Source organism: Doryrhamphus excisus, linkage group LG16 (assembly GCF_037039965.1).
Source record: "Doryrhamphus excisus strain RoL-2023G ecotype Guam linkage group LG16, RoL_Dexc_Guam_v1.1, whole genome shotgun sequence".
NCBI lineage: Eukaryota > Metazoa > Chordata > Actinopteri > Syngnathiformes > Syngnathidae > Doryrhamphus > Doryrhamphus excisus.
Genome location: NC_136372.1, coordinates 16612684 through 16640633, shown reverse-complemented (window position 1 = coordinate 16640633; position 27950 = coordinate 16612684). Strand labels below are relative to the sequence as shown.

At 38.0% G+C, this 27950-nt stretch overlaps 1 protein-coding gene across 2 annotated transcripts in view; it reads right to left on the bottom strand.

The window, feature by feature from the left end:
• Nucleotides 1-2114: 2114 nt before the first annotated feature.
• The window catches only part of prkcbb (protein kinase C, beta b), a 98819-nt gene continuing 72983 nt past the window's right edge, over nucleotides 2115-27950 (bottom strand). Inside the window, exons 16-17 of one of the 2 annotated variants that reach the window (XM_058048359.2) lie at nucleotides 20555-20695; nucleotides 2115-4366 (exon numbers count right to left, since the gene is read on the bottom strand). In XM_058048359.2, coding sequence (XP_057904342.1) covers nucleotides 4211-4366; nucleotides 20555-20695 — 297 coding nt within the window. In that variant the 3' untranslated portion in view covers nucleotides 2115-4210. Of the gene's footprint in view, nucleotides 4367-17111; nucleotides 17925-20554; nucleotides 20696-27950 lie in introns of those variants that run through there. The other variant, XM_058048358.2, reaches the window with a different exon arrangement.

Genomic DNA, 27950 nt, shown 5'->3' with positions numbered 1-27950 from the left:
AAATAAAATAAAATAAAATAAAATAAAAATAAAATAAAATAAAGGGCTTGCAACTTAAATCTTTTAAACCAGAAAGCTTCATTGTATTTTGTATCGTGACGTGCCAAATAAGTTGCCCATTCATTTTCAATGGGAAAAAAATACACAAATGACAGTAAATGTGGGAATATTGGAAAAGTCCTAGTATATAGTCAAGGTATGGTGGTCTCAGTGTCTCCAGGTTATAATGATTAATTAATGTGAAAAGTGTGATTAATCTGATTAAAAATTTTAATATAGAAAAAAATATAGACATTTTGGAAAAGCCCTAGTATATAGTGAAGGTATGGTGGTCTCAATGTCTCCAGGTTATAATGATTAATTAATGTGAAAAGTGTGATTAATCTGATTAAAATTTTTTATGAATATAGAAAAAAAATATAGAAATTTTGGAAAAGTCCTAGTATATAGTGAAGGTATGGTAGTCTCAGTGTCTCCAGGTTATAATGATTAATTAATGTGAAAAGTGTGATTAATCTGATTAAACATTTTAATAAATATAGACATTTTGGAAAAGTCCTAGTATATAGTGAAGGTATGGTGGTCTCAGTGTCTCCAGGTTATAATGATTAATTCATGTGAAAAGTGTGATTAATTTGATTAAAATCTTTAATAAATATAGAAATTTTGGAAAAGTCCTAGTATATAGTGAAGGTATGGTGTCTCAGTGTCTCCAGGTTATAATGATTAATTAATGTGAAAAGTGTGATTAATCTGATTAAATTTTTTAATAAATATAGAAAAACTATAGAAATTTTGGAAAAGTCCTAGTATATAGTGAAGGTATGGTAGTCTCAGTGTCTCCAGGTTATAATGATTAATTAATGTGAAAAGTGTGATTAATCTGATTAAACATTTTAATAAATATAGAAATTTTGGAAAAGTCCTAGTATATAGTGAAGGTATGGTGGTCTCAGTGTCTCCAGGTTATAATGATTAATTCATGTGAAAAGTGTGATTAATTTGATTAAAATCTTTAATAAATATAGAAATTTTGGAAAAGTCCTAGTATATAGTGAAGGTATGGTGTCTCAGTGTCTCCAGGTTATAATGATTAATTAATGTGAAAAGTGTGATTAATCTGATTAAAATTTTTTATAAATATAGAAAAAATATAGAAATTTTGGAAAAGTTCTAGTATATAGTGAAGGTATGGTGGTCTCAGTGTCTCCAGGTTATAATGATTAATTAATGTGAAAAGTGTGATTAATCTGATTAAAATTTTTAATAAATATAGAATTTTTGGAAAAGTCCTAGTATATAGTGAAGGTATGGTGGTCTCAGTGTCTCCAGGTTATAATGATTAATTAATGCGAAAAGTGTGATTAATCTGATTAAAAATTTTAATAAATATAGAAAAAATATAGAAATTTTGGAAAATCCTAGTATATAGTAAAGGTATGGTGGTCTCAGTGTCTCCAGGTTATAATGATGAATTAATGTGAAAAGTGTGATTAATCTGATTAAAAATTGTAATAAATATAGAAAAAATATATAAATTTTGGAAAAGTCCTAGTATATAGTGAAGATATGGTGGTCTCCAGGTTATTGGTGTGTGTGAATCTGTGTTTTGTTTGCATGTATGAATGTATTAACCCCCAGCATATAAGACGATACATCTTAGATTTATTCATATATTGTGTGTGACACTACTGTACATATTGTTTGAATGCCTCATCAAAAATGACTTATTCCTTTTCCTGTATATATATATATATGTGTGTGTGTGTGTGTATGTGTGTTGTATGCCTCCAGGAGATCGCGTTGTCATTGTGCGGCGTGTTACGCTTCACCTAATAATTCCTAGTCTCACTGATGGCTAGTGCGGTATGTACGGCAGTGTATAAACAACAGCAGAGTGGATTGGGGGGGTGTTTGGGGGGGTGGGTGGGGGGTTTGCTGGGATTATAATGTGGTCGGAAGCTGCGGGGGCATATCTGCTGAATTTGAAATAATGCACTTTATCCAAGGCGGCCTTGATTTGTGCATCTTCCAAACGCCACTTAGTTAGTCGATATGCGCATATGTTTATGTATGCACTTAGAAACATGTTCAGGGGTGGGGGGGGGGGGGGTTTGGGGTGGGGGGGGGGCTCAGCAGCCTTGCTGATGTTATTGCTGTTTGCAAAACGGCTCATTTGGGGGTTGTCAAAGCGTCTCCTCAGCCGCCCAATTGGCGACCGCCGCAACCTTTTGACATCACATCATTTGCGGCTCCCCAGCGGGGCCACGACAGAGGCGAGGATTACAGAGCAAATGGAAATAATTAAAAAGGGGGGGGGGGGGGGTTCCATAGAAGTTTGCTCATTAGGCATTTTCCTCAACGACGTGTCAGCACTTCCACGCGGGGCCGTGGATGACTGCTGAGTGGAGAAGGAGCGCAGTCACGGTTCGGAGGGACGGGGAATAGGGCGGCCACTTAAGAGCGGATGACATATGACCGCCATCACCATAACCATAACGCCACCCTTGCTAATTTGCGCTAGCATTCCCACTCTGAAATTGTACCGTTATTATTCCAAAACCGGCTAATTGGGCTAATACGGTGGAACCTCTGAAGCCGTATCATTTAAAATTAAAGCTACATTTTTGGGGCTAGCTAGCTAAGAGCTAGCATGTCGGATCGTTACTGTTTCGCTTCTGTTTTTTGACATTTTGAGATACTGTTTGAAAAAAGTTCTCGTTAAGACAGTCATACCAAAAAAAAAGTCATCCCTCGTTTATCACGCTCAATCGCAACCAGACCCGACCGTGATAAGTGAATTTCTGCAAAATAGGTTTTTAACATTATTAGAGACCTCTAGGCATTAAATAACACCCCTATATTCACCTTTGCACTCCTATTATCCAATTAATTCATTAATTTTCTACCGCTTACCCTCACAAGAGTTTTTGGGGGGTGCTGGAGCCTATCCCAGCTGTCTTGGGGCGAGAGGCGGGGTACACCCTGGACTGGTGGCCAGCCAATCACAGGGCACATATAGACAAACAACCATGCAGATCGTCACTGTTTCGCTTGAAACACTGTTTGAAGGCTGCTCTCGTTAAGACAGTCAGCCCTCGTTTATCACGCTCAATCGCTACCAGACCCGACAGTGATAAGTGAATTCCTGCAAAATAGCCTCTCTTATTCATAAATGGAAGTTTTTTGTAGTCATAGCATAGAAAACCTGTTTACAACCTTCTAAATTAGTGTTCTTTTAACATTATTAGAGACCTCTAGCCATTAAATAACACCCCTATAGTCACCTTTGCACTCCTATTACGCAATTCATTCATTTATTTTCTATCGCTTATCCTCAGGAGAGTTACGGGGGGTGCTGGAGCCTATCCCAGCTGTCTTCTTCGGGCGAGAGGCGGGGTACACCCTGGACTGGTCGCCAGCCAATCACAGGGCACATATAGACAAATTAATGTTGACATGTCACAGTAAAATTGTAATAAGTTGACATTCTAAAAAAAAATGTCTTATGATGGTGACAGTTTGACCCTGGAACAGATAATTCCATTATTTCCTATGAGAGTGTCCGATATGGTGGTGTTTATCGTGAGAGGTTCCACTGTATTTGGTAATATATTTTCATTCATTATACATTAAAAATTATTAATATTGACATGTCACAGTAAAATTGTAATAAGTTGACATTCTAAAAAAAAAATGTCTTATGATGGTGACAGTTTGACCCTGGAACAGATAATTCCATTATTTCCTATGAGAGTGTGCGATATGGTGGTGTTTATCGTGAGAGGTTCCACTGTATTTGGTAATATATTTTCATTCATTATACATTAAAATTATTAATATTGACATGTCACAGTAAATTAACACTAAATGTAAGACGCTATCAAAGATTGAAATTTGTAGCACAACTTTAAAAAAAAAAAAAAAAGCATAGAAGCTGAGCAATGCAATAAACGTCTACTCTTATTATAATATAGTCAGGATATAAAATTGGGAATCGTGAGCCAATTAATCAGTAATAACTTAATTAATTATGACAGTACATTCAATAATTGGACATTTTTGAACACAATACTTTGCAAGTCTTTGGTATCCGTTGTATTGTGCAAGTCGTTTTTTTTTAACGATACCATTTTCTTGTGCTGAATGGAGCGGCCTTAACACGAAGCGTCCCCCCACAGTCCGCCTCTGCTGGTCTCTGCTGGTCTCCTCAGTTAGCAGGAGCCACGTATTCGGGATTGGTGTAGGAGAAGCCCAGGAAGTCATCCTGGTCCAGGTTCATGATGACCAGCTTGTCTGTCGGTGTCAGGTCCACCGCCATCTTGGTGAACTCTTTGTCAAAGTTGCACGTGTCTCGACGGCTCTTCTGCACGTGTCAGATGGAGGGGGGGTTGGGGGGGGGGGTTGGAGATAATGGGATGGACGGTGTGTATGAGAACATAAGAACATGATTATGGGATGCGGAATGGGATGAGTGGGAATGGAGAAGAAGAAGAAGAAGAGAAGGTACCGGGTTTAGACATTGAGCGTGTATACCAGGGGTCTCAAACATGTGGCCCGCAGGACACTAGTTTGAGACCCCCGCCTTGATATGAAAGTTTAATGTTAGCGCGGCCCGCGCAAGTTTTGATATGGATGCTGTATGATATCATGTACCCAGAAAAAATTATTACGTTTGATTAATGTTCATGTTAAAGGTTAAATAACTGTTAATAGTTATCCTCCCTATCCGTGTGGAAGTGGTAAGTTTTTGGGTTTGATATGGATGCTGTATGGTATCATGTACCCAGAAAAAAATTATTACGTTTGATTAATGTTCATGTTAAAAGGTTAAATAACTGTTAATAGTTATCCTCCCTATCCGTGTGGAAGTGGTAAGTTTTTGGGTTTGATATGGATGCTGTATGGTATCATGTACCCAGAAAAAATTTATTACGTTTGATTAATGTTCATGTTAAAGGTTAAATAACTGTTAATAGTTATCCTCCCTATCCGTGTGGAAGTGGTAAGTTTTTGGGTTTGATATGGATGCTGTATGGTATCATGTACCCAGAAAAAATTATTACGTTTGATTAATGTTCATGTTAAATGTTAAATAACTGTTAATAGTTATCCTCCCTATCCGTGTGGAAGTGGTAAGTTTTTGGGTTTGATATGGATGCTGTATGGTATCATGTACCCAGAAAAAAATATTATTATGTTTGATTAATGTTCATGTTAAAGGTTAAATAACTGTTAATAGTTATCCTCCCTATCCGTGTGGAAGTGGTAAGTTTTTGGGTTTGATATGGATGCTGTATGGTATCATGTACCCAGAAAAAAATTATTACGTTTGATTAATGTTCATGTTAAAGGTTAAATAACTGTTAATAGTTATCCTCCCTATCCGTGTGGAAGTGGTAAATTTTTGGCTATTTAAGTTTAAAGGAAATAACTTGAAGGCTACCGTTTAGGTCGCTAGCTCTCTAGTTTGCGAGTTAGCATGTGTCTCAAGACCCTGCAGTTGCGCAATATGTTGTAAATAAAAAGAGTATAAATGTGACTATAGTCGTGTTTTGTCATGTCTACAGGGCTCTAATAATGCTTTGTTCATTTTAATCTGAAAACAAATAATTTGTCTACCCACCAACTATAGGTGGTTTCTTAATTTTTTATTATTTGCCGTTTTATTATTATTATAATATTTATTTATTACTGATTGATTTTCTTTATTCTTGATTTGTTTATTTATTTTTTATTTTATTTTGTGCAGAACAGTGGAATGTTTTATCACAGCTTTTATTGTGGGAAATTGGAACCAAAGTGAATTTTTTTTTAATTTTTTTGTTTTTAATAAATGCGTTTTTTTTTTTTTTTTTGGAAAACCTGATGCGGCCCAGCCTTGCCCAGACCCTAGCTCCAGTGGGCCCCTGGGTAAATTGAGTTTCAGACCCCTGGTGTATACGTACGAGAACATAAAAACACCTCAGACGTGTTCGAGTCCCCGGACAGAAGCACAGACAGAAAAAAAAAAAAAAAGCACATCAATATTCACGGCACAGTGGCCACAAAGGAAGAAGCGACCTGAGAAAATCCACAACCATTAATATTTGATGTCAGAAGACAGCAAAGGAAGCTTGTGATTTAACAAACACCAGCAACCAAGTCGAGGGTTCAAACACCATGTACAGATTTGCAACACAAAAAGTCACGGCCGTCAGGAAGGAGAGAAGCAAACAGAGAAATGCAAGAAAAGGAGGAAGTGTCCATTATCCCTCTTCCTCTGCCACCTTCTGTGAACGCTCCGTCGCGCCTATTTCGGTTGTCGCTGCTTAGACAGAGCGGGGGCAAGAGAGCAGAGGAACAGGAGGGGCGGGAAAAAAAAAACAAAAAAAAATCACAAGAACATCTCCTACCTGCTATACAGTCATGGTTCAAGAAGACCACCTCCGATCCATCCAGAGGAACACTGGCCTGCACTTTGGGCTAGCACCTCTAAGGGTGCTCTCGTTAAGACAGTCATCCCTCGTTTATCACGCTCAATCGCTACCAGACCCGACCGTGATAAGTGAATTTCTGCAAAATAGGCTCGCTTATTCATAAATGGAACATTTTTGTAGTCATAACATAATAAAACCTGTTTACAACCTTCTGAATTAGTGTTTTTTTAACATTATTAGAGACCTCTAGACATTAAATAACACCCCTATAGTCACCTTTGCACTCCTGTTAACAAATTCATTCCTTCATTTTCTACCGCTTATCCTCACATAGAAAACCTGTTTACAACCTTCTAAATATGTCTTTTTTAACATTATTAGAGACCTCTAGACATGAAATAACACCCCTATAGTCACCCTTACACTCCTATTACCCAGTACTGTAGACAAAATATTCATTCATATTCTACCGCTTATCCTGATGAGGGTCGCTGGAGCCTATCCCAGCTGTCTTGGTGCTCTCGTTAAGACAGTCATCCCTCGTTTATCACGCTCAATCGCTACCAGACCCGACCGTGATAAGTGAATTTCTGAAAAATAGGCTCGCTTATTCATAAATGGAAAATTTTTGTAGTCATAACATAATAAAACCTGTTTACAACCTTCTAAATTTGTGTTTTTTTTAACATTATTAGAGACCTCTAGGCATTAAATAACACCCCTATAGTCACCTTTACACTCCTATTACCCAATTCATTCATTCATTTTCTACCGCTTATCCTCACATAGAAAACCTGTTTACAACCTTCTAAATATGTCTTTTTTAACATTATTAGAGACCTCTAGACATGAAATAACACCCCTATAGTCACCCTTACACTCCTATTACCCAGTACTGTAGACAAAATATTCATTCATATTCTACCGCTTATCCTGATGAGGGTCGCTGGAGCCTATCCCAGCTGCCTTGGTGCTCTCGTTAAGACAGTCATCCCTCGTTTATCACGCTCAATCGCTACCAGACCCGACCGTGATAAGTGAATTTCTGCAAAATAGGCTCGCTTATTCATAAATGGAAAATTTTTGTAGTCATAACATAGAAAACCTGTTTACAACCTTCTAAATTGGTGTTTTTTTTAACATTATTAGAGACCTCTAGGCATTAAATAACACCCCTATAGTCACCTTTACACTCCTATTACCCAATTTATCCATTCATTTTCTACCGCTTATCCTCACATAGAAAACCTGTTTACAACCTTCTAAATATATATATATCTTAACATTATTAGAGACCTCTAGGCATGAAATAACACCCCTATAGTCACCCTTACACTCCTATTACCCAATACTGTAGACAAAATAACAAAATATGAATTCATATTCTACCGCTTATCCTGATGAGGGTCGCTGGAGCCTATCCCAGCTGTCTTGGTGCTCCCGTTAAGACAGTCATCCCTCGTTTATCACGCTCAATCGCTACCAGACCCGACCGTGATAAGTGAATTTCTGTAAAATAGGCTCGCTTATTCATAAATGGTACATTTTTGTAGTCATAACATAATAAAACCTGTTTACAACCTTCTAAATTGGTGTTTTTTAACATTATTAGAGACCTCTAGACATTACATAACACCCCTATAGTCACATTTGAACTCCTATTAACCAATTCATTCATTCATTTTCTACCGCTTATCCTCACAAGGGTCGCGGGGGGCGCTGGAGCCTATCCCACCTGTCTTCTTCGGGGCGAGTGGCGGGGTACACCCTGGACTGGTGGCCAGCCAATCACAGGGCACATATAGACAAACAACCATTCACACTCACATTCAGCTAAATGGCTTAGTATTTCTGACCTGAGTTCATTTCTTATGTCTTTTTTATTTTTGGGATAAATAAAATAAAATAAAATAAAATAAAATAAAATAAAATAAAATAAAATAAAATAAAATAAAATAAAATAAAATAAAATAAAATAAAATAAAATAAAATAAAATAAAATAAAATAAAGCGACCACCATCTGAAGTGCCAACCTGTCAAATAAGTAGAATTTTATAAACTAAAATAAACTAAAATAAACTAAAATAAACTAAAATAAACAAAACGAAAATAAACAAAATGAAAATAAACGAAAATAAACGAAACAAAACGAAACGAAACGAAACGAAACGGAACGAAACGAAACGAAACGAAACGAAACGAAACGAAACTAAACGAAACGAAACGAAACTAAACGAAACTAAACGAAACTAACGAAACTAAACGAAAATAAACTCAACTAAACGAAACTAAAATAAACTAAACGAAACTAAAATAAACTAAACGAAACTAAAATAAACTAAACTAAAATAAACTAAACTAAAATAAAGGAAACTAAAATAAAGGAAACTAAAATAAAGGAAACTAAAATAAAGGAAACTAAAATAAACGAAACTAAACTAAACTAAACTAAACTAAACGAAACTAAACTAAACTAAACTAAACTAAACTAAACTAAACTAATAAAATAAAATAAAATAAAATAAAATAAAATAAAATCAAATCAAATCAAATCAAATCAAATCAAATCAAATCAAATCAAATCAAATAAATACAGGGCTTGCAACTTGCTCCAAATTAAATCTCTTAAACCAGAAAACATAAAAACGCCACCCCTGGCTAGCATATGTTACCATAAGCATTTTTTTAAAGTATACTTTACATAAAATAAAAGCTTTTTTCGCCGAATCAAAACGCAAAGCGATTATGACGGGTGCTATCTGTCTGAAAAGCTAAAAATCTTACATGATATATATATATATTTTTTTTTTTACATCATATCCCACTGAGTTATTGTATATAATGTGCCAGCTCATCAATTTACTGTCATTCAGTTTATAAAAGACTTCACAGTTACACACGCACACACACACACACACACACACACACAGCTGGCAGCCATGTAGGCCAGCTCCTAATGTGTTCCGTCTCAGCACGCTTCAATTGCGGTTAACGCTGTGAGGCAGAAAGATGGAGATATGAGAGGAAGACGAGAAAGAAGAAGAAGAAGAAGAAGAAGAAGAAGAGGCGAGAGGATAAACATCGCCGGCCTTGGGTGTCCAAGTCCAGATATCGAGCGACGTGGCGTCACCAGCAAAAGGTTTGCTTTGACGACATCGGGGAGTCGTCCGTGCGCCTCGCCTACTTCCTGCCACACACCCTCCCTCACCCCATCACTTTTCAGGAAGCGGAGGATTAGCGAGAGAGACGAGCGCATGTCAGTTGAGGATGCGGCGAGTGTGTGTGTGTGTGTGTGTGTGTGTGTGGGAGGGTGAATGAAAGGCGGGTATCGAATGCTGACCTGTTTTGGGCTGATAAGCGCCGGCTGCTTTGTGCCGAAGCCACTGGCTTTAATTTTTAGGGGCCGCAACATTTGGAATTAATTATCACGCGCGTGCCAGCGTTGCATCCGCTCCAATGCAAACTTTACACAGCTTATGTGGCGGGGGGAACTTCCTGTTCCGCAGTGTTTCTCTTCGCAATCATTTGCATAAAAGCGACGCCGTACAAAGAGAATGGCGGAGCTTCAAGGTCAAAAGTGCAACATAAAACGGGTTCAAATCATGGCGTCCTTCTTTTACACTCGTATGGAGATACAATGATTGTATGCACATCGTACTCTAGTGAGCGTGTGCAAAAATTCAAACAAAAAATCAGACAAAACGGTAAGCAAAATTAAAGAACCTTGGTTAGCATTGTTTTGCTTAACATCCAAAATTTTGCCTCTTGTGTGTCGTTATTAATCCAAAACTGGATTAAACTGTGTTCTTAAAATACGGTAGGCCACCAGACTCTAATGAGCGCGTGCAAAAATTCTACCAAAAAGCAAAAAACCAGACAAAACGGTAAGCAAAATTAAAGAACCTTGGTTAGCATTTTTTTGCTTAACATCCAAAATTTTGCCTCTTGTGTGTCGTTATTAATCCAAAACTGAATTAAACTGTGTTCTTAAAATACGGTAGGCCACCAGACTCTAATGAGCACGTGCAAAAATTCTACCAAAAAACCAGACAAAACGGTAAGCAAAATTAAAGAACCTTGGTTAGCATTTTTTTGCTTAATATCCAAAAATTTTGCCTCTTGTGTGTCGTTATTAATCCAAAACTGGATTAAACTGTGTTCTTAATGTATTCTTAAAATACGGTAGGCCACCAGACTCTAATGAGCGCGTGCAAAAATTCTACCAAAAAGCAAAAAACCAGACAAAACGGTAAGCAAAATTAAAGAACCTTGGTTAGCATTTTTTTGCTTAATATCTAAAAATTTTGCCTCTTGTGTGTCGTTATTAATCCAAAACTGAATTAAACTGTGTTCTTAAAATACGGTAGGCCACCAGACTCTAATGAGCACGTGCAAAAATTCAACCAAAAATCAGACAAAACGGTAAGCAAAATTAAAGAACCTCGGTTAGCATTTTTTTGCTTAACATCCAAAATTTTGCCTCTTGTGTGTCGTTATTAATCCAAAACTGAATTAAACTGTGTTCTTAAAATACGGTAGGCCACCAGACTCTAATGAGCACGTGCAAAAATTCAACCAAAAAATCAGACAAAACGGTAAGCAAAATTAAAGAACCTTGGTTAGCATTTTTTTGCTTAACATCCAAAATTTTGCCTCTTGTATGTCGTTATTAATCCAAAAATGTATTCTTAAAATACGGTAGGCCACCAGACTCTAATGAGCGCGTGCAAAAATTCTACCAAAAAGCAAAAAAACAGACAAAACGGTAAGCAAAATTAAAGAACCTTGGTTAGCATTTTTTTGCTTAATATCCAAAAATTTTGCCTCTTGTGTGTCGTTATTAATCCAAAACTGAATTAAACTGTGTTCTTAAAATACGGTAGGCCACCAGACTCTAATGAGCACGTGCAAAAATTCAACCAAAAAATCAGACAAAACGGTAAGCAAAATTAAAGAACCTTGGTTAGCATTTTTTTGCTTAATATCCAAAAATTTTGCCTCTTGTGTGTCGTTATTAATCCAAAACTGGATTAAACTGTGTTCTTAATGTATTCTTAAAATACGGTAGGCCACCAGACTCTAATGAGCGCGTGCAAAAATTCTACCAAAAAGCAAAAAAACAGACAAAACGGTAAGCAAAATTAAAGAACCTTGGTTAGCATTTTTTTGCTTAATATCTAAAAATTTTGCCTCTTGTGTGTCGTTATTAATCCAAAACTGAATTAAACTGTGTTCTTAAAATACGGTAGGCCACCAGACTCTAATGAGCACGTGCAAAAATTCAACCAAAAAATCAAACAAAACGGTAAGCAAAATTAAAGAACCTTGGTTAGCATTTTTTTTTTGTACGCTAACTGAGGTTCCACTGTGTAGTCTTGTAATTTATCATTACGTTTATAATATACAATAAAAAATAGGCATATTTCAGACCGGGAATGATTAATTCATGTGAAAAGTGTGATTAATCTGATTAAAATTTGTAATAATTTGACAGCGCTATTAAGAAGCAGATCACAGATTTCAGTAAATATTATTTAAGATAAGCACATTAGTTTATACTAAATATCTTCTTAGTATTTGTGACCCAAGTTCGGATTTTATGTCTTCTTTATTTTTGGGATAAATAATAAATAAAAAATAAAAATAAAAATAAAAATAAAAATAAAAATAAAAATAAAAATAAAAATAAAAATAAAAATAAAAATAAAAATAAAAATAAAAATAAAAATAACTAAAATGTTTTTTACGTGACCGACTGACACCGTAAAATTTACTGTGCAGTTCAAAGTCTGCTCTTTTGACCCGAATCGAAACGGAGACGTAGACGGCGGGAGTTCAACAAGTAGAGCTCGAATCCAGAGCGCCTCTGCTGGTTGCAAAAAATATTGCACTACATTTTGCCTCAAGACGTCCTTCTTTACCCACTCCCGTACGTTGTGAGCCTCATGCCCTACGATATACACGACACTCCAATCGTCCGATGCGGAAAAGACTGGAGAAGGTGAGCGAAACCCGGCATCAAACGAGCGGCTTCGGCGGCTCAGCGGGCCCGCGCGTATGTAGGCCGTGTTGTGCATGTTATTTCCTTGAAGTCATCAAACCTGCGCTCCCCCCCCCCATCAAGGAAAGGCTCTTATGATAAGTGGCAGCCATGAAATATGCACAGCCTGTCGTAGCCGCCTGCCTCGCTTGGTTTGGCGCTGCCCCCCCCCCCGTGCCCTCCTCGCCTCCTTCATTGTTGGCTTCTTCCTCTCTCCTCTTCGTCTGTTTTCCCTCTCTCTCTCTCTCTCTATCCAATCTAGTGAGAAACCTCCCCATCTGTCAGCCTCCATCACTCTAATCTCCCTCTCCTCACTGTCCCTCTCCCCCGTTGCAGCAGCTCTCGGGGGTTGCACCACTTTGCTAAATGCACATGCAGCAGCGTGAACGCTGCACCCGCCGTGGTTCGTTTTTTTTGGCGTTTTGGAAGATAGCGCCGAAATCACCGAGACCAGCAGCCCTGCACACGTCTAACCTGTTTATTTTTCAAGCACGGTTTTGTGAAACATAGAAATTTGGCACATGGGAGAAAAAAAAAAAAAAAAAAAAAAAAAACATTGTAAAAAGCCTTTTCTCACCCCCCCGCCGCCATGTCCATGTGGTGTTATTTGCACACGAAACAGCAGTTGGGTGACATGTTGGAAGCGTCGCCGACACAAAAACATGAAACACTCTTATAGGTTAAATGTAAATACTGAAAAGCCTTCATGATAATACAATTTTTCATGCAGAATTATTCGTATTTTGCTTGCACCTCTTCTTCCCCCCCCTCCTTTACAGTACTGACCGTTTTCACGTATTTATCAACATTACACACACTTTCGCTCTCTCCTAAGTAGCAACAACGGAGGTTGCGTCATCAACTTATCAGCATTTAGCAACACAATCGCTCGGAAAATTTGTTACTAAGTTTCCACCACAGACTTATTGAAATGTGAATTAGAATCGAATGAAATGTAATATTAGCTCAGAATATGTTGTTACCGTACACAAACCGGCCACAGCATTGCACAATTCATTTTTTGGTATGGCTCATATTCATATTCATATTCGAAGAAATGCAGAGGTAAGTCCCTTTTTCTGATAACACAAGAAAGTGGCTAAAGATTAATCAGTTGTATTACAGGCAGGCCCATTCAAAAATGCTTTATTTAGCTCTTTTTTTGGTTTTATTTACATTGTGAAAACGATTGAATGCTCTTGAATGCAACTTGTATCTTTTGCCTGAGCTAAGCAACAGGCATGCCTACTCAAAAATGCTTTATTTAGCTCTTTTTTTTGTTTCATTTGTTTTGTTTACATTATGAAAACGATTGAATGCTCTTGAATGCAACTTGTATCTTTTTCCTGGGCTAAGCAACAGGCAGGCCGACTCAAAAATGCTTTATTTATCTCTTTTTTTTTCTTTAATTTGTTTTGTTTACATTATGAAAACGATTGAATGCTCTTGAATGCAACTTGTATCGTTTGCCTGAACTAAGCAACAGGCAGGCTCATTCAAAAATGCTTTATTTATCTCTTTTTTTTTGGTTAAATTTGTTTTGTTTACATTATGAAAACGATTGAATGTTCTTGAATGCAACTTGTATCGTTTGCCTGAGCTAAGCAACAGGCAGGCCTATTCAAAAATGCTTTATTTATCTCTTTTTTTGGTTTGATTTGTTTTGTTTACATTGTGAAAACGATTGAATGCTCTTGAATGCAACTTGTATCTTTTGCCTGAGCTAAACAACGGGCAGGCCTATTCAAAAATGCTTTATTTATCTATTTTTTTGGGTTTGATTTGTTTTGTTTACATTTTGAAAACGATTGAAAGCTCTTGAATGCAACTTGTATCGTTTGCCTGAACTAAGCAACGGGCAGGCCCATTCAAAAATGCTTTATTTATCTCTTTTTTTTCTTTAATTTGTTTTGTTTACATTATGAAAACGATTGAATGCTCTTGAATGAAACTTGCATCTTTTTCCTGAACTAAGCAACAGGCAGGCCCATTCAGGTTTTTCTAGTTTATAATTAGAATTCTTACTATTTTCACCATTTTATTGTTTTTTTTTTATTGTGAAAACTATTCATATTCTATTCTATATTCATATTCTATTGCCGTTAGTGAACACAACTCGCCTCTTTTGTAATTAATCTAGAATTAATCTGGAGAATAGGTGGAAATATATATATATTTATGCATTTCATCGCCTCGTGCATGTGTACCTAATGTTGTGGCCTGTCAGTGTATGGTTATGTAACCTGGCCAATGGTGAACGATGCAGGCATGGACAGCAATCTGCTGTGCGATATGGGTTTTGCTCGTCACCACATTAGCTGCCGAGGGTTAAGATGCAGACACAACCTCGGGGAAGGTCGGCGGTGCCAAAATATGACTTCCTGTCAAAGAAAAGATTATTGCTATCTAAGTCGAAATCAACAAAAAAAACACAAGAGACGGAATTTCTTCGTCAAGAGTTCAGCGGACACTTTCATTGCAACATGCAGAAAGATACTCGACACAAACATCACGCCTTTTCTCAAGTCAGCATACAGTTGCCCCCGGCAACGCAGCAAAAAACCATCACAAAACGTCATCCAAAAACCCCTCTGTGGCGCTACGAGGAAAAACAGGCACCGCCTCAGCGCAAACCCACGTGCAACATTCGCTTGGGTTTAAAAGTGAAAGAGCGCTCGCTGTGAAGCAAGACGGAGCCGATGGCCAAACCAAAAAAACGGACACAAGCACACGGCGGGGCCAGGCAGGCGCAGCGCGGCGCTGTGACATCGGGCATGCGCTCAGCGAAATGCATTTCACCCCATTCACACACACATGTATATATGTATTATGTAAACAAACACGCAAGTATCGCAGCCATGCTTTTGTAAAACACAAAAAAAGTCTCGTTTGTTGCTTACTAAAAGGATCTAAAATAACATGAGAAGAATCCTTGTCTCTCCAACGGGACTCGTACGTCTTCTGTATTTTACCATCATGACCCCAAACAACACACACAAGCATCCCGCATGACGGTAAAATACAGCGAGTAGTCCATTATCGATATATTACCCATGTAATAAACTCATGCACGAGAATTGTCAGGCATTCCGAGTATAGAGAAGAATAAACATACAAAAAAAACACTAAGGTTACCAGCCACGGTTTTAAAAGAGCACACCGGAATTGCAAGCCAAACTCGGAGCGTGCTGGAAGAGCCAAGGAATGGATTGAAAAAAAAATAAATAAATATAAAAAAAAAAAAAAGGAAAGGGAATGCTGCCTTGTCGTTATTGTCGGATTTTTTGTTGTGTTTGTGTGTGGATGTGTGTAGTATTTTTTGCTCACACTGCACAACCAACCTCTTCTGGTTTGTTATTGCACTAGTATTACTAGTATTGACTATTATTATTTATCACATGACTACTAATGTTACTAGTATATACATAGTGTATATAGTATTTCCACGTTAACTGACTTGTTATGATTATCTCCAGGCTAGAGAGCCCCCCCTCCCCCCCCACATGTTTATCGACTGATTCCAATCTGGGGTCTGGGCATGTGAGTCTGCCCTTTCAGCACAGGTTGTGTTATATTGGGGGTTTAGAAATATAAAGGTGCAAACCAACAATTTGAGTTGTAGCTTTTCTTCCCGTCACTCACACATCGACATGTCGAGTGATGCAACCAGGACGTAAAAAAATATTTTCAATGCAATCTTCTATTGCTATGTGCGATTTTACCAATTAAAACATGATTTCAAAAAGATTGTATTAATTTTTAAATTTTAAAATAATTAAAAAAAATACCATAAAAATACAGAAAAAAAGAATTTATTTTAAACTTTTTTTCACATTGAATTTAATTGAATTACACTCATTTGTCTTCCTCACCAGGAAGTACCCTTATATTGGGGATTTAGAAATATAAAGGTGCAAACCAACAACTTGACTTGTAGCTTTTCTTCCAGTCACTCACACATCGACACGTCGAGTGATGCAACCAGGACGAAGAAAAATATTTTCAATGCAAACGTCCTCCTGCTATTTTACCGATTAAATCATGATTTCAAAAAGATTGTATTAATTTTTTTAATTTTTAAATAATTTTAAAAAATACCATAAAAATACAGAAAAAAATAATTTATTTTCAACTTTTTATCACATTGAATTTAATTGAATTACACTCATTTGTCTTCCTCACCAGGAAGTACCCTTATATTGGGGTTTTAGAAATGTAAAGGTGCAAACCAACAACTTGACTTGTAGCTTTTCTTCCCGTCACTCACACATCGACATGTCGAGTGATGCAACCAGGACGTAGAAAAATATTTTCAATACAATCTTCTATTGCTATATGCTAATTTACTGATTAAAACATGATTTCAAAAAGATTGTATTAATTTTTAAATTTTAAAATATATTTTTTTAAAAATCATAAAAATACCAATTTTTTTTTTTTTTTACTTTTTATCACATTGAATTTAATTGAATTAGAATCATTTGTTTTCCTCACCAGGAAGTACCCTTATATTGGGGGTTTAAAAATGTAAAGGTGCAAACCAACAACTTGAGTTGTAGCTTTTCAAAAAGATTGGATTAATTTTTTTAATATTAAAATAAGAAAAAAAAATACCATTAAAATACAGAAAAAAAAAATTTATTAAAAAAATTTTTTTATATTGAATTTAATTGAATTACACTCTTTTGTCTTCCTCACCAGGAAGTACCCTTGTATTGGGGGTTTAGAAATGTAAAGGTGCAAACCAACAACTTGACTTGTAGCTTTTCTTCCCGTCACTCACACATCGACATGTCGAGTGATGCAACCAGGATGCAGAAAAATATTCTCAATGAAAATTCCCTTTTGCTATTTTACCGATTAAAACATTATTTCAAAAAAGATTGTTTTAATTTTTTAATTTTAAAATAATTCTTAAAAAAATACCATAAAAATACAGAAAAAAAGAATTTATTTTAAACTTTTTTTCATATTGAATTTAATTGAATTAGACTCATTTGTCTTCCTCACCAGGAGGTACCCTCCTCATTTTATGGTTTTATATTTTTCTTAAAGGGCCGGTACTTTATTGGGCATGGTTTTACATATTTAATATTTAAAATGCTTATTTTTTATAGCATGCAAAACTGCACCAAAGTGCGTATTTTCGGCCTTGAGAAGAGGCAGGTTGCAGCAGTGTGAACAAGAAACGCGAGCGTGAGTGCGTGAGTGCACGTGAGTGCACGTGAGTGCATGGTTTGATGTTTCAGGTGTGTGTCCGTGTGTCATGTCCGTGCCAGAGCTTCAATCAAGCCTGCTCGGCGGCAGGGGCGGTCGCAGCGCTTCCGGGGAACTCCGGGTTGATAAAAGAGAATCCTTGGAACTCGTCCTGGTCCAGGTTCTGAATCACTTCCTCGTCGGGAGGGGTCAGCACCGGCGGGTGGCGTGTGAAAAAACGATCAAAGTTCTCAGCATCCCGTCCACACTGTTGAGGAGGGTGGGACGAAGGGAGGGCGGATATGGGGGGAGGCGGGGAATGGACAAGAACGGATGGATAAAGGAGAGGGACACAAAAGAAAGAAGGGGGGGGGGGGGTGGCGGGTTGAGGCAGGGAGTGAGATGACATCACTTGAACATGGTTTCATATCAGCTCCGTGTTACACTCCCGGCTGTGGATTGGGATCATTCCGTGGATGGCATTCATAAAGTCAGATTCCGAGATGGCTCGGAATAATCCCAGCACACCTGAAGAAGGTGGCTGCATTTTTCCACAAACATCCGAAACATACAAAAACACGACAAGGCCGCAGACCTCAAACACACCGTGGTTGTGCACTTGGAATTTTCCAATTATTTTGTTCCCGTATTTTCCTTATACATCAATTCCCTAAGTGCATGAAACAAGTTATTAACGGAAAAAGGATACTTCTCCGACATGCCCCCCCCCCCCCCCCCCCACGGGGGATTTTAAGACAAGCTGTTTCTTGTTTTTGCATCTCCATCAGGGCGCTGAGCTTTAATGAAGAAAACAAGGATACGCCATCCTCTGACAACGTCACCCTGAGGAACGCCATAAACTCATTAAATCTGCGTATCTCTCAAAAAAAGCCACTGTTTATAGTTTGGGGAAATATGGGAAAATATGGGAAATACAACCTTGCTGGTCTTTTAACCTCTTTTAGGGAACCCCAATGGGACGATGTTGCCTTACTGGGAGAAGCAATAAAGTGTCTTTGTTAAAGGGCCGGTACTTTATTGAGTATGGTTTTATGTATTAAATATTTAAAATGCTTTTGTGGCATGCAAAAATGCACCAAAATGCAGGATGGATGGAAAATGGCGGACGAAACCGCCATTAAGACATGATCACGGACGTATTTGAAGCATCAAAGAGTGAGCCGGTCACTTTAAGATGCTATTTTACTGATTAAAACATGATTTCACTTTTTTTTTTACTAATTTTTAAATTTTTAAATAATTTTTAAAAAATACCATAAAAATACAAAAAAAAAAGAATTTATTTCAAACTTTTTTTCATAATGAATTTAATTGAATTACTCATTTATCTTCCTCACCAGGAAGTACCCTTCTAAATCTATGGTTTTATTGTTTTTCTTAAAGGGCCGGTACTTTATTGAGTATGGTTTTATGTATTAAATATGTAAATGCTTCTCTTTTGTGGCATGCAAAAATGCACCAAAATGCAGGATGGATGGAAAATGGCGGACGAAACCGCCATTAAGACATGATCACGGACGTATTTGAAGCATCAAAGAGTGAGCCGGTCACTTTAAGATGCTATTTATCTGATTAAAACATGATTTAAATTTTTTTTTAGTAATTTTTAATTTTTTTAATAATTTTTAAAAAATACCATAAAAATACAAAAAAAAGAATTTATTTCAAACTTTTTTTCATAATGAATTTAATTGAATTACTCATTTATCTTCCTCACCAGGAAGTACCATTCTAAATCTATGGTTTTATTGTTTTTCTTAAAGGGCCGGTACTTTATTGAGTATGGTTTTATGTATTAAATATTTAAAATGCTTATCTTTTGTGGCATGCAAAAATGCACCAAAATGCAGGATGGATGGAAAATGGCGGACGAAACCGCCATTAAGACATGATCACGGACGTATTTGAAGCATCGAAAAGTGAGCCGGTCACTTCACCAATGCTATTTTACCGATTAAAACATGATTTCAATTTTTTTTTAGTAATTTTTAAATTTTTTAATAATTTTTAAAAAATACCATAAAAATACAAAAAAAAAAGAATTTATTTAAAACTTTTTTTTTTATAATGAATTTAATTGAATTACTCATTTGTCTTCCTCACCAAGAAGTACCCTTCTAATTCTATGGTTTTATATTTTTCTTAAAGGGCCGGTAACTTTATTGAGCATGGTTTTATGTATTTAATATTTAAAATTATCTTCTTTTGTGGCATGCAAAAATGCACCAAAATGTGTATTTTCGTCTTGAGAAGAGAAAGGATGGATGGAACGTGGAGCAGAAAGAACAACAACACATTTCAGGGTGGCTAAGTACTAACAGGAAGTGACGGCCCAATCCAACAATGGCAACAAAAATAAATAAAAATAAAATAAATAAATAATAAAAAAAAGTCAACCAGCCCGTCCAAAATTTGGTCCGAAACCGCCAATGGAAATAATCCTGTGATGACATCACAACGCTTTTTCTTCTCACCCAACTACAACTGTTCGAGTCCGATACACACACAAACAAACACAAGGTCGTTTTAGGTGGTTTTGCCCGACTGCTACCCGCTCACCGTTTCCCGGGACGACCAACTATTAAACTCTCGCCGACCTCAAGCAAACACTAAAAAAAAAAAAAACTCATTCAGTCCGCACACGTCTCCAAAAACACCAGAAAACCTGCAAGGTCATGACCTTCTCAACATCATAAAACAGCTCATTCCCTTCCATCATCATCATCATCATCATATCCTGACTTACCTGCGATTGTCCCATCCAGGAAAGGAAACGGACAAAAAGTCAGGGACAAAGTCAACAATAACGTATTGAACGTTACAAACGACAAGTTTGACCCCAATTAAAAACCGAGGATGCAATGGCGGGAAACTTACAGCTCTGGGTTTGAACGGCGGCTGCACTTCCTTGTTTTCCAGCTTCTCCCAGTCCATGTAGCGGAAGAAGCTGTGATCCCGGATGTCTCTCTCCCCTTCCGGACCACAGCCCAGACGCTTGGCCGGGTGTTTGGTCATCAACTGGACAGACGGAGACAAGAAAGGGGGGATTATTTGATTTTTGGGGGGGCGTCTGGCAACCCATGAAGGATTTGTTTCTGGTATTGTTCGCTGTTACGCTTAACTTTTTTGTTGCTTTCAAGGACCTCTGAGTACTGCAATAATACTGATCCATTAAACTATTCTGTGCTAGCCAAGTACTGCTAACATTCCCGTACTTACACTTCAATATGTATACTAATGGGCGGCATGGTGGTCGAGTGGTTAGCGCGCAGATACGTTGATATGTAGTATTCTACACTGACCAGTAGGTGTCGGTAATGTTACTATATTTGGTCATAGGAGTGTAAAGGTGACTATAGGGGTGCTATTTCATGTCTAGAGGGCTCTAATGTTAAAAAGTGTATTTGGAAGGTCATAAACCTCACAGCGAGGTGACCAGGGTTCAATTCCACCCTCGGCCATCTCTGTGTGGAGTTTGCATGTTCTCCCCGTGCACATGTGGGTTTTTTCCCGGGTACTCCGGTTTCCTCCCACATTCCAAAAACATGCTAGGTTAATTAGCGACTCCAAATTGTCCATAGGTATGAATGTGAGTGTGAATGGTTGTTTGTCTATATGTGCCCTGTGATTGGCTGGCCACCAGTCCAGGATGTACCCCGCCTCTTGCCCGAAGACAACTGGGATAGGCTCCAGCACCCCCGTGACCCTCGTGAGGATAAGCGGTAGAAAATGAATGAATTAATGAGTTTGCCTCCTATTTTGTGTGGAAGTGGTTTGTCTATATGTGCCCTGTGATTGGCTGGCCACCAGCCCAGGCGACCTGGAGACAGCTGGGATAGGCTCCAGCATACCCATGAGGATAAGTGGTAAAAAATGAATGAATGTGCACTTGGGTGGGTTGGGGGGGGCGTACATCAATGAATCTCGCACACAATAAAACTAAAATAAAGTAAAATTATTCCAACAACATGCATGCTAGGTTAATTGGCGACTCCAAATTGTCCATAGGTATGAATGTGAGTGTGAATGGTTGTTTGTCGATATGTGCCCTGTGATTGGCTGGCCACCAGTCCAGGGTGTACCCCGCCTCTCGCCCTAAGAAGACAGCTGGGATAGGCTCCAGCATCCCCCTGTGACCCTCGTGAGGATAAACAGTAGAAAATGAATGAATGAATGTCTACTATATTGGGTGATAGTAGTGTAAAGATGACTATAGGGGTGTTATGTCATGTCTAGAGGGCTTTAATAATGTTAATAACGTATTTATAAGGTTGCGAGGCCTGGGATGATGTAATGATGAATTAATCACACAATACATGAAAATTAACTCAATTTATTGCTATGTGTATGCGTGTATGTTTTCCTGGTAGAATGAGTGTTCACTCTGTGCATTGTTACATAGAGCAACAGCATGAACAGAGTGAGACTTATGGTCAGTCATACAGTTTTTGGGTGGAGGCGGGGCTGCTAGTAGAAATTAAATAAGATTGCAATATTTTTTTTTGTACTTTTTTTTTTTAAAGTAGTGTCATGTGACAGCCCTAATTGTTGCCTTGCATGGCAGGACACACACTGACAGGTATCTTATGGCAAAAACGTTAATTTGCAGTCTTTGACTGGCAGAAACAAGATCATTTATTTTCAATGGAGTCTTTAAATCAGCAAGGATTCACACTCGCGCCTCTTCTGTCGTCTTTCACCACATTTGTATCCCTACAGGCAAAATGAAAGAGCATTTATAATGCCTGTCCACGCAAAAACCTTAAGAAAGGCACCAAGGCCAGTGACGTCAGTGTGTGTGTGTGTGTGTGTGTGTGTGTGTGTGTGTGTGTGTGTGTAGGTGGGGCGTGCCTCCCTCAGGAGCAGCAGTCATAGCTCATTACATTAGAAGTAAAATAACATTTTCCACGGGTCACTCGACTTTATGTGCCGCACACACACACACACACACACACACACACACACACACGGATATGTGAGTGCACGTACACCGACACACGCTCTCCTAGATAAACACAAAAATATAGAAATGGATTTTTTTACTAGTGGTATTACACACTCGGCTTCTCTGGTGCTGCTTTTTCCTGGACTGTACACGCCTGACAGACAAAACTGTGGGATGCATTTAATACCACACCTGTGCTGGTTGCAACACATTTATCATATTGTATATGCTGAACCCATCACACACTGATGTAGTTCCTTTTTAAAAAAAAATATATATATCTACTTCCTTAACAATAATTTTATAATATAATATAATAGTTTAATAATAATAATATAATAATAGTTTGGATGGTCTTGCAATTTATTATTGATAAAAATACATCATAATGCTGCCTTTAAGTTAAAGTGGGGAGGTCCATGTTTTTGGCGACACCTAGTGGCCGCAATAACTCATTGTGTTGAGATTGTGACAAAGTTAGGCACACAAATTGAATAATAATAATAATAAATTTAATTTATAACGAGAATGAGACAGAAGCATACCGGAATTACAGACGATGTGTCTGTAAGTAATGTGCTACTATAATGACATGATACGATACATGCGGTATTTTAGACAGCAGTCTTGATTAATTAGGACACTAATTAGGACGGATGTCTTAGTGTAGTATCACTCGATTTATAGGAGTTGTGAATACATTTTTTTTGGATGTCTATTGCATAAAAATAAAAATAAAAATAAAAATAAAAATAAAAATAAAAATAAAAATAAAAATAAAAATAAAAATAAAAATAAAAATAAAAATAAAAATAAAAATAAAAATACATAAAAAATCAAAAAAATACAAATAAAAATAAAAAAATACAAATAAAAATAAAAAAATGTTTTTGTGAAATGTTTGTTGAAATTTCCAGTACAGGGTGTGCCCCGCCTCTCCCCCCAAAGCCAGCTGGGATAAGCTCCACCATAATATTGCAGGGGTCTGCACGGCGTACGAGTGATTAGCGCGCAGACCTCACAGCGAGGAGACCCGAGTTCAATCCCACTGTCGGCCATCATGCGTGGGTTTTCACGGTTTCCTCCCACATTCCAAAAAACATGCTAGGTTAATTAGCGACTCCAAATTGTCCATAGGTATGAATGTGAGTGTGAATGGTTGTTTGTCTATATGTACCCTGTGATTGGCTGGCTCAAAGACAGCTGAGATAGGCTCCAGCACCCGCCACGACCCTTGTTAGGATAAGCGGTAGAAAATGACTGAAATATTGCAGTACATTACAAAAAAAGCCGCACTACTGTAGTGTTTTTCCATTAAAAAAAAACCATCAAGTCATCATCTTATTTTGTTACCGTCAGTATCATTTATGACGAGAATAATTCAGTTTAAAGCCCTTGATAGAAGCCGTCTATCAAGACTAACCGCAGTCTGCAATTTGAGGCACGCGTCTTGTGCAATTACGCCGTCAAATGGAGTCGACGGCTCGGCGTTGATGGTGAGATAAGCTTTAGAAAATAACATTTTTTTTTTTTTTTTGCTGGCGTCAAGGCATCAGATCAGAACAAAAATGATCACTTTCTATTTTCGGTGTAGATAATCCTATCATTTGGCCGATTATATCAACATATTTTGATCTACACGCGCGTTTGTTTCTCACATTTGTGCTGCTCCAATTCATGGAAAGTGGACTTGGGTCTTGTGTTTGTGTGTGTGTGTGTGTGTGTGTGTGGAGGAACAAATGCCTTCAATTAGTCGATGCTGTAAAGTCATGTGAAGTTGAAGACCTTGTGTACCTTACAATGCGTCTCTGTAGAATATAGCAGTAGTGTGTGTGTGTGTGTGTGTTAGAATACATTTATGTGTAGCCCATTGCTAGCTATGAAATATAGATGCTGGCTAGGATAGAATCAGGGGAGTGGAAACATCTCTGATCACTCCCTTTACACACACACTGTACTGTACTGTACTGTACACACACATACACACACACAGGTTCCATATTTTACCAGGAATTCCATTCAAGACTGAATGTTTTCACCTACAAGCCACTAAGGGGGGGAAAACTACAGACACAATCACTAACAATGATACAATCTTTGAAATGATGTCTCACACCGAGCAGAAACCGGCGAAAGCGGCGAATTGGTACAAACAAAGTAAAAACACGACAGGGTTTTTTTTTGCAAGCAAAAGACCATCGCATTCGCACGTTGTCGTCACATCTGTGGAATACAATTCCACACCCGAGCATTTCCCCCCCCGCAAATGGAAATATCATGTCGGGGCTTCGAGTAGTCTCCACGTGCACGTGCGCGCGCACGGATGCTTTGAGTTAACCCAGGAGGTGCTGGAGGGGGCGCGGTGGGAGCTGTGGGGGTGGACGGAGGCGGGCTTTCATGCTTCAATGAAGATCCGCTACAACCCAGTAATCATCACTAATACATAACACGGCCTGCATACAGTGTGTGTGTGTGTGTGTGTGTGTGTGTGTGTCTTTACATCCTAAAGAGGCAACATCTTTGTCATCAATTTGCCAGTGAATGCACGGCGAATGTCTACAATGTCCGTGCGTGGCGGTTCGAGCTATGTGCCGCATGGTCAACTGCCCAGGGCAGCAGTGGTTGTCATCTGGTTCGGCTGCAGGAAATCACACACAGTACTTATATGACTTAGTTTGTAGTGTTGATATGAGTCAGTTACTTGAATTGAATATTTGTTTTTCGCTTTGAGTCTATGCTTTTCTTTTGATCGCGGCAGCAAAGTAACCCAAAACGAAACCAAAGAAAGCTACAAAGAAGGTGAGAGAAACAATCAAATTCAAGAAACTCATGGAAAACCAGAAGGTGGTGTTGATATGAGTTAATTACTTAAATTTAATATTTTTCACTTTGCTGCCGTGATCAAAAGAAAAGCAGAGACTCAAAGTAACCCAAAACAAAACCAAAAAAAGCTATAAAGAAGGTGAGAAACATCAAATCAAATTCAAGAAACTCATAGCAAAACAGGAAGGTGATGTTGATATGAGTTAGTTACTTAAATTGAATATTTTTCACTTTGAGTCTCTGCTTTTCTTTTGATCACGGCAGCAAAGTAACCCAAAACGAAACCAAAGAAAGCTACAAAGAAGGTGAGAAACACTATCAAATTCAAGAAACTCATGGCAAAACCGGAAGGTGGTGTTGATACGAGTCAGTTACTTCAATAGAATATTTTTCACCTCGAGTCTCTGCTTTTATTTTTATCACGGCAGCAAAGTAACCCAAAATGAAAACAAATAAAGCTACAAAGAAGGTGAGAAACACAATAAAATTCAAGAAACTCATAGCAAAACCGGAAGGTGCTGTAGATATGACTCAGTTACTTAAATTTAATATTTTTCACCTCGCGTCTCTGCTTTTCCTTTGATCACGGCAGCAAAGTAACCCAAAACGGAACCAAAGAAAGCTACCAGTACCGGCATTTTGACAAAGAAGGGGAGAAACACAATCAAATTCACGGAACTCATAGCAAAACAGGAAGGTGGCGTTGATATGAGTCAGTTACTTTAATTAAATATTTGTTTGCACCTCAAGTCTCTGCTTTTCTTTTGATCACGGCAGCAAGGTAACCCAAAACGGAACCAAAGAAAGGCACACAACCAAATTCAAGAAACTCATGGCAAAACAGGAAAGTGGCGTTGATATGAGTCAGTTACTTAAATTGAATATTTTTCACCTCGAGTCTCTGCTTTTCTTTTGATCACGACAGCAAGGTAACCCAAAACGGGACCAAAGAAAGGCACACACAATCAAATTCAAGAAACTCATGGCAAAACAGGAAAGTGGCGTTGATATGAGTCAGTTACTTAAATTGAATATTTTTCACTTCGAGTCTCTGCTTTTATTTTGATCACGGCAGCAAAGTAACCCAAAAAGGAACCAAAGAAAGGCACACACAATCAAATTCGAGAAACTCATGGCAAAACAGGAAGGTGGTGTAGATATGAGTCAGTTACTTTAATTGAATATTTTTCACCTCGAGTCTCTGCTTTTCTTTTGATCACGACAGCAAAGTAACCCAAAACGTAAACAAAGAAAGGCACACACAATCAAATTCGAGAAACTCATGGCAAAACAGGAAGGTGGTGTAGATATGAGTCAGTTACTTAAATTGAATATTTTTCACTTTGAGTCTCTGCTTTTATTTTGATCACGACAGCAAAGTAACCCAAAACGGAAACAAAGAAAGGCACACACAATCAAATTCGAGAAACTCATGGCAAAACAGGAAGGTGGTGTAGATATGAGTCAGTTACTTAAATTGAATATTTTTCACCTCGAGTCTCTGCTTTTCTTTTGATCACGACAGCAAAGTAACCCAAAACGGAACCAAAGAAAGGCACACACAATCAAATTTGAGAAACTCATGGCAAAACAGGAAGGTGGTGTAGATATGAGTCAGTTACTTAAATTGAATATTTTTCACTTTGAGTCTCTGCTTTTATTTTGATCACGGCAGCAAGGTAACCCAAAACGGGACCAAAGAAAGGCACACACAATCAAATTCAAGAAACTCACGGCAAAACAGGAAGGTGGTGTCCGTGTTGATTGCCATATTGTGTCTTTTTCATGTTTTCAATAGAGGTGAAAGTAACCTATCATGTTTATTTATCCCTATTTCTATACATTTATGATTGTTTTTATACGAGTCAAACTATCACGGTTAGAACTTGGGACCGACCTTCAAAAAGTGTCAACACATCCGCTCCAGTAGAATGTGTGTTTTTGTTGCAATTTAGTGTGGTCTTCGCAACAGCGCAACAGTAGAAGACAACGTTGATGGACGTATTGATGGAGAAGACCCGCTTCCACACAATGGAGAAGCAACCCAGCCCAGTTAGGCGGCTTCATTTGAGACTTTTCCAGTCCATTCTGAAGCGTTCCCACAACCAACTGAGCACACGGCTCAGGCTATTTCATTAGTGCTGTGTGTGTGTGTGTGTGTGTGTGTGATAGAGGATGTAGAATGAAAGCGGCAAAACAATGAGCAGAGAGAGAGAGAGAGAGAGAGAGAGAGAGAGAGAGAGAAGGACGGCGAAGGAGAGCGCTTATGACAGCGAGATGGAAGCCGGGCAGATAGCGAGAGCGAACAATGTTGTTTCACTCCGCATAAATGTTCCCTCACAATGGTTTTAATTATGCAGATAATTTTGATGTCCCTCTCGCTCACTCCATCCTCTCCATCCGCTCACCTCCTCCCTTCTTTGCTTCCTCCTTTTCACCAACTAATGGCAGTCCTGCATGCGTGTTACTTGTAGTACTGTAGTACTGTAAAGTACACAAAAAACA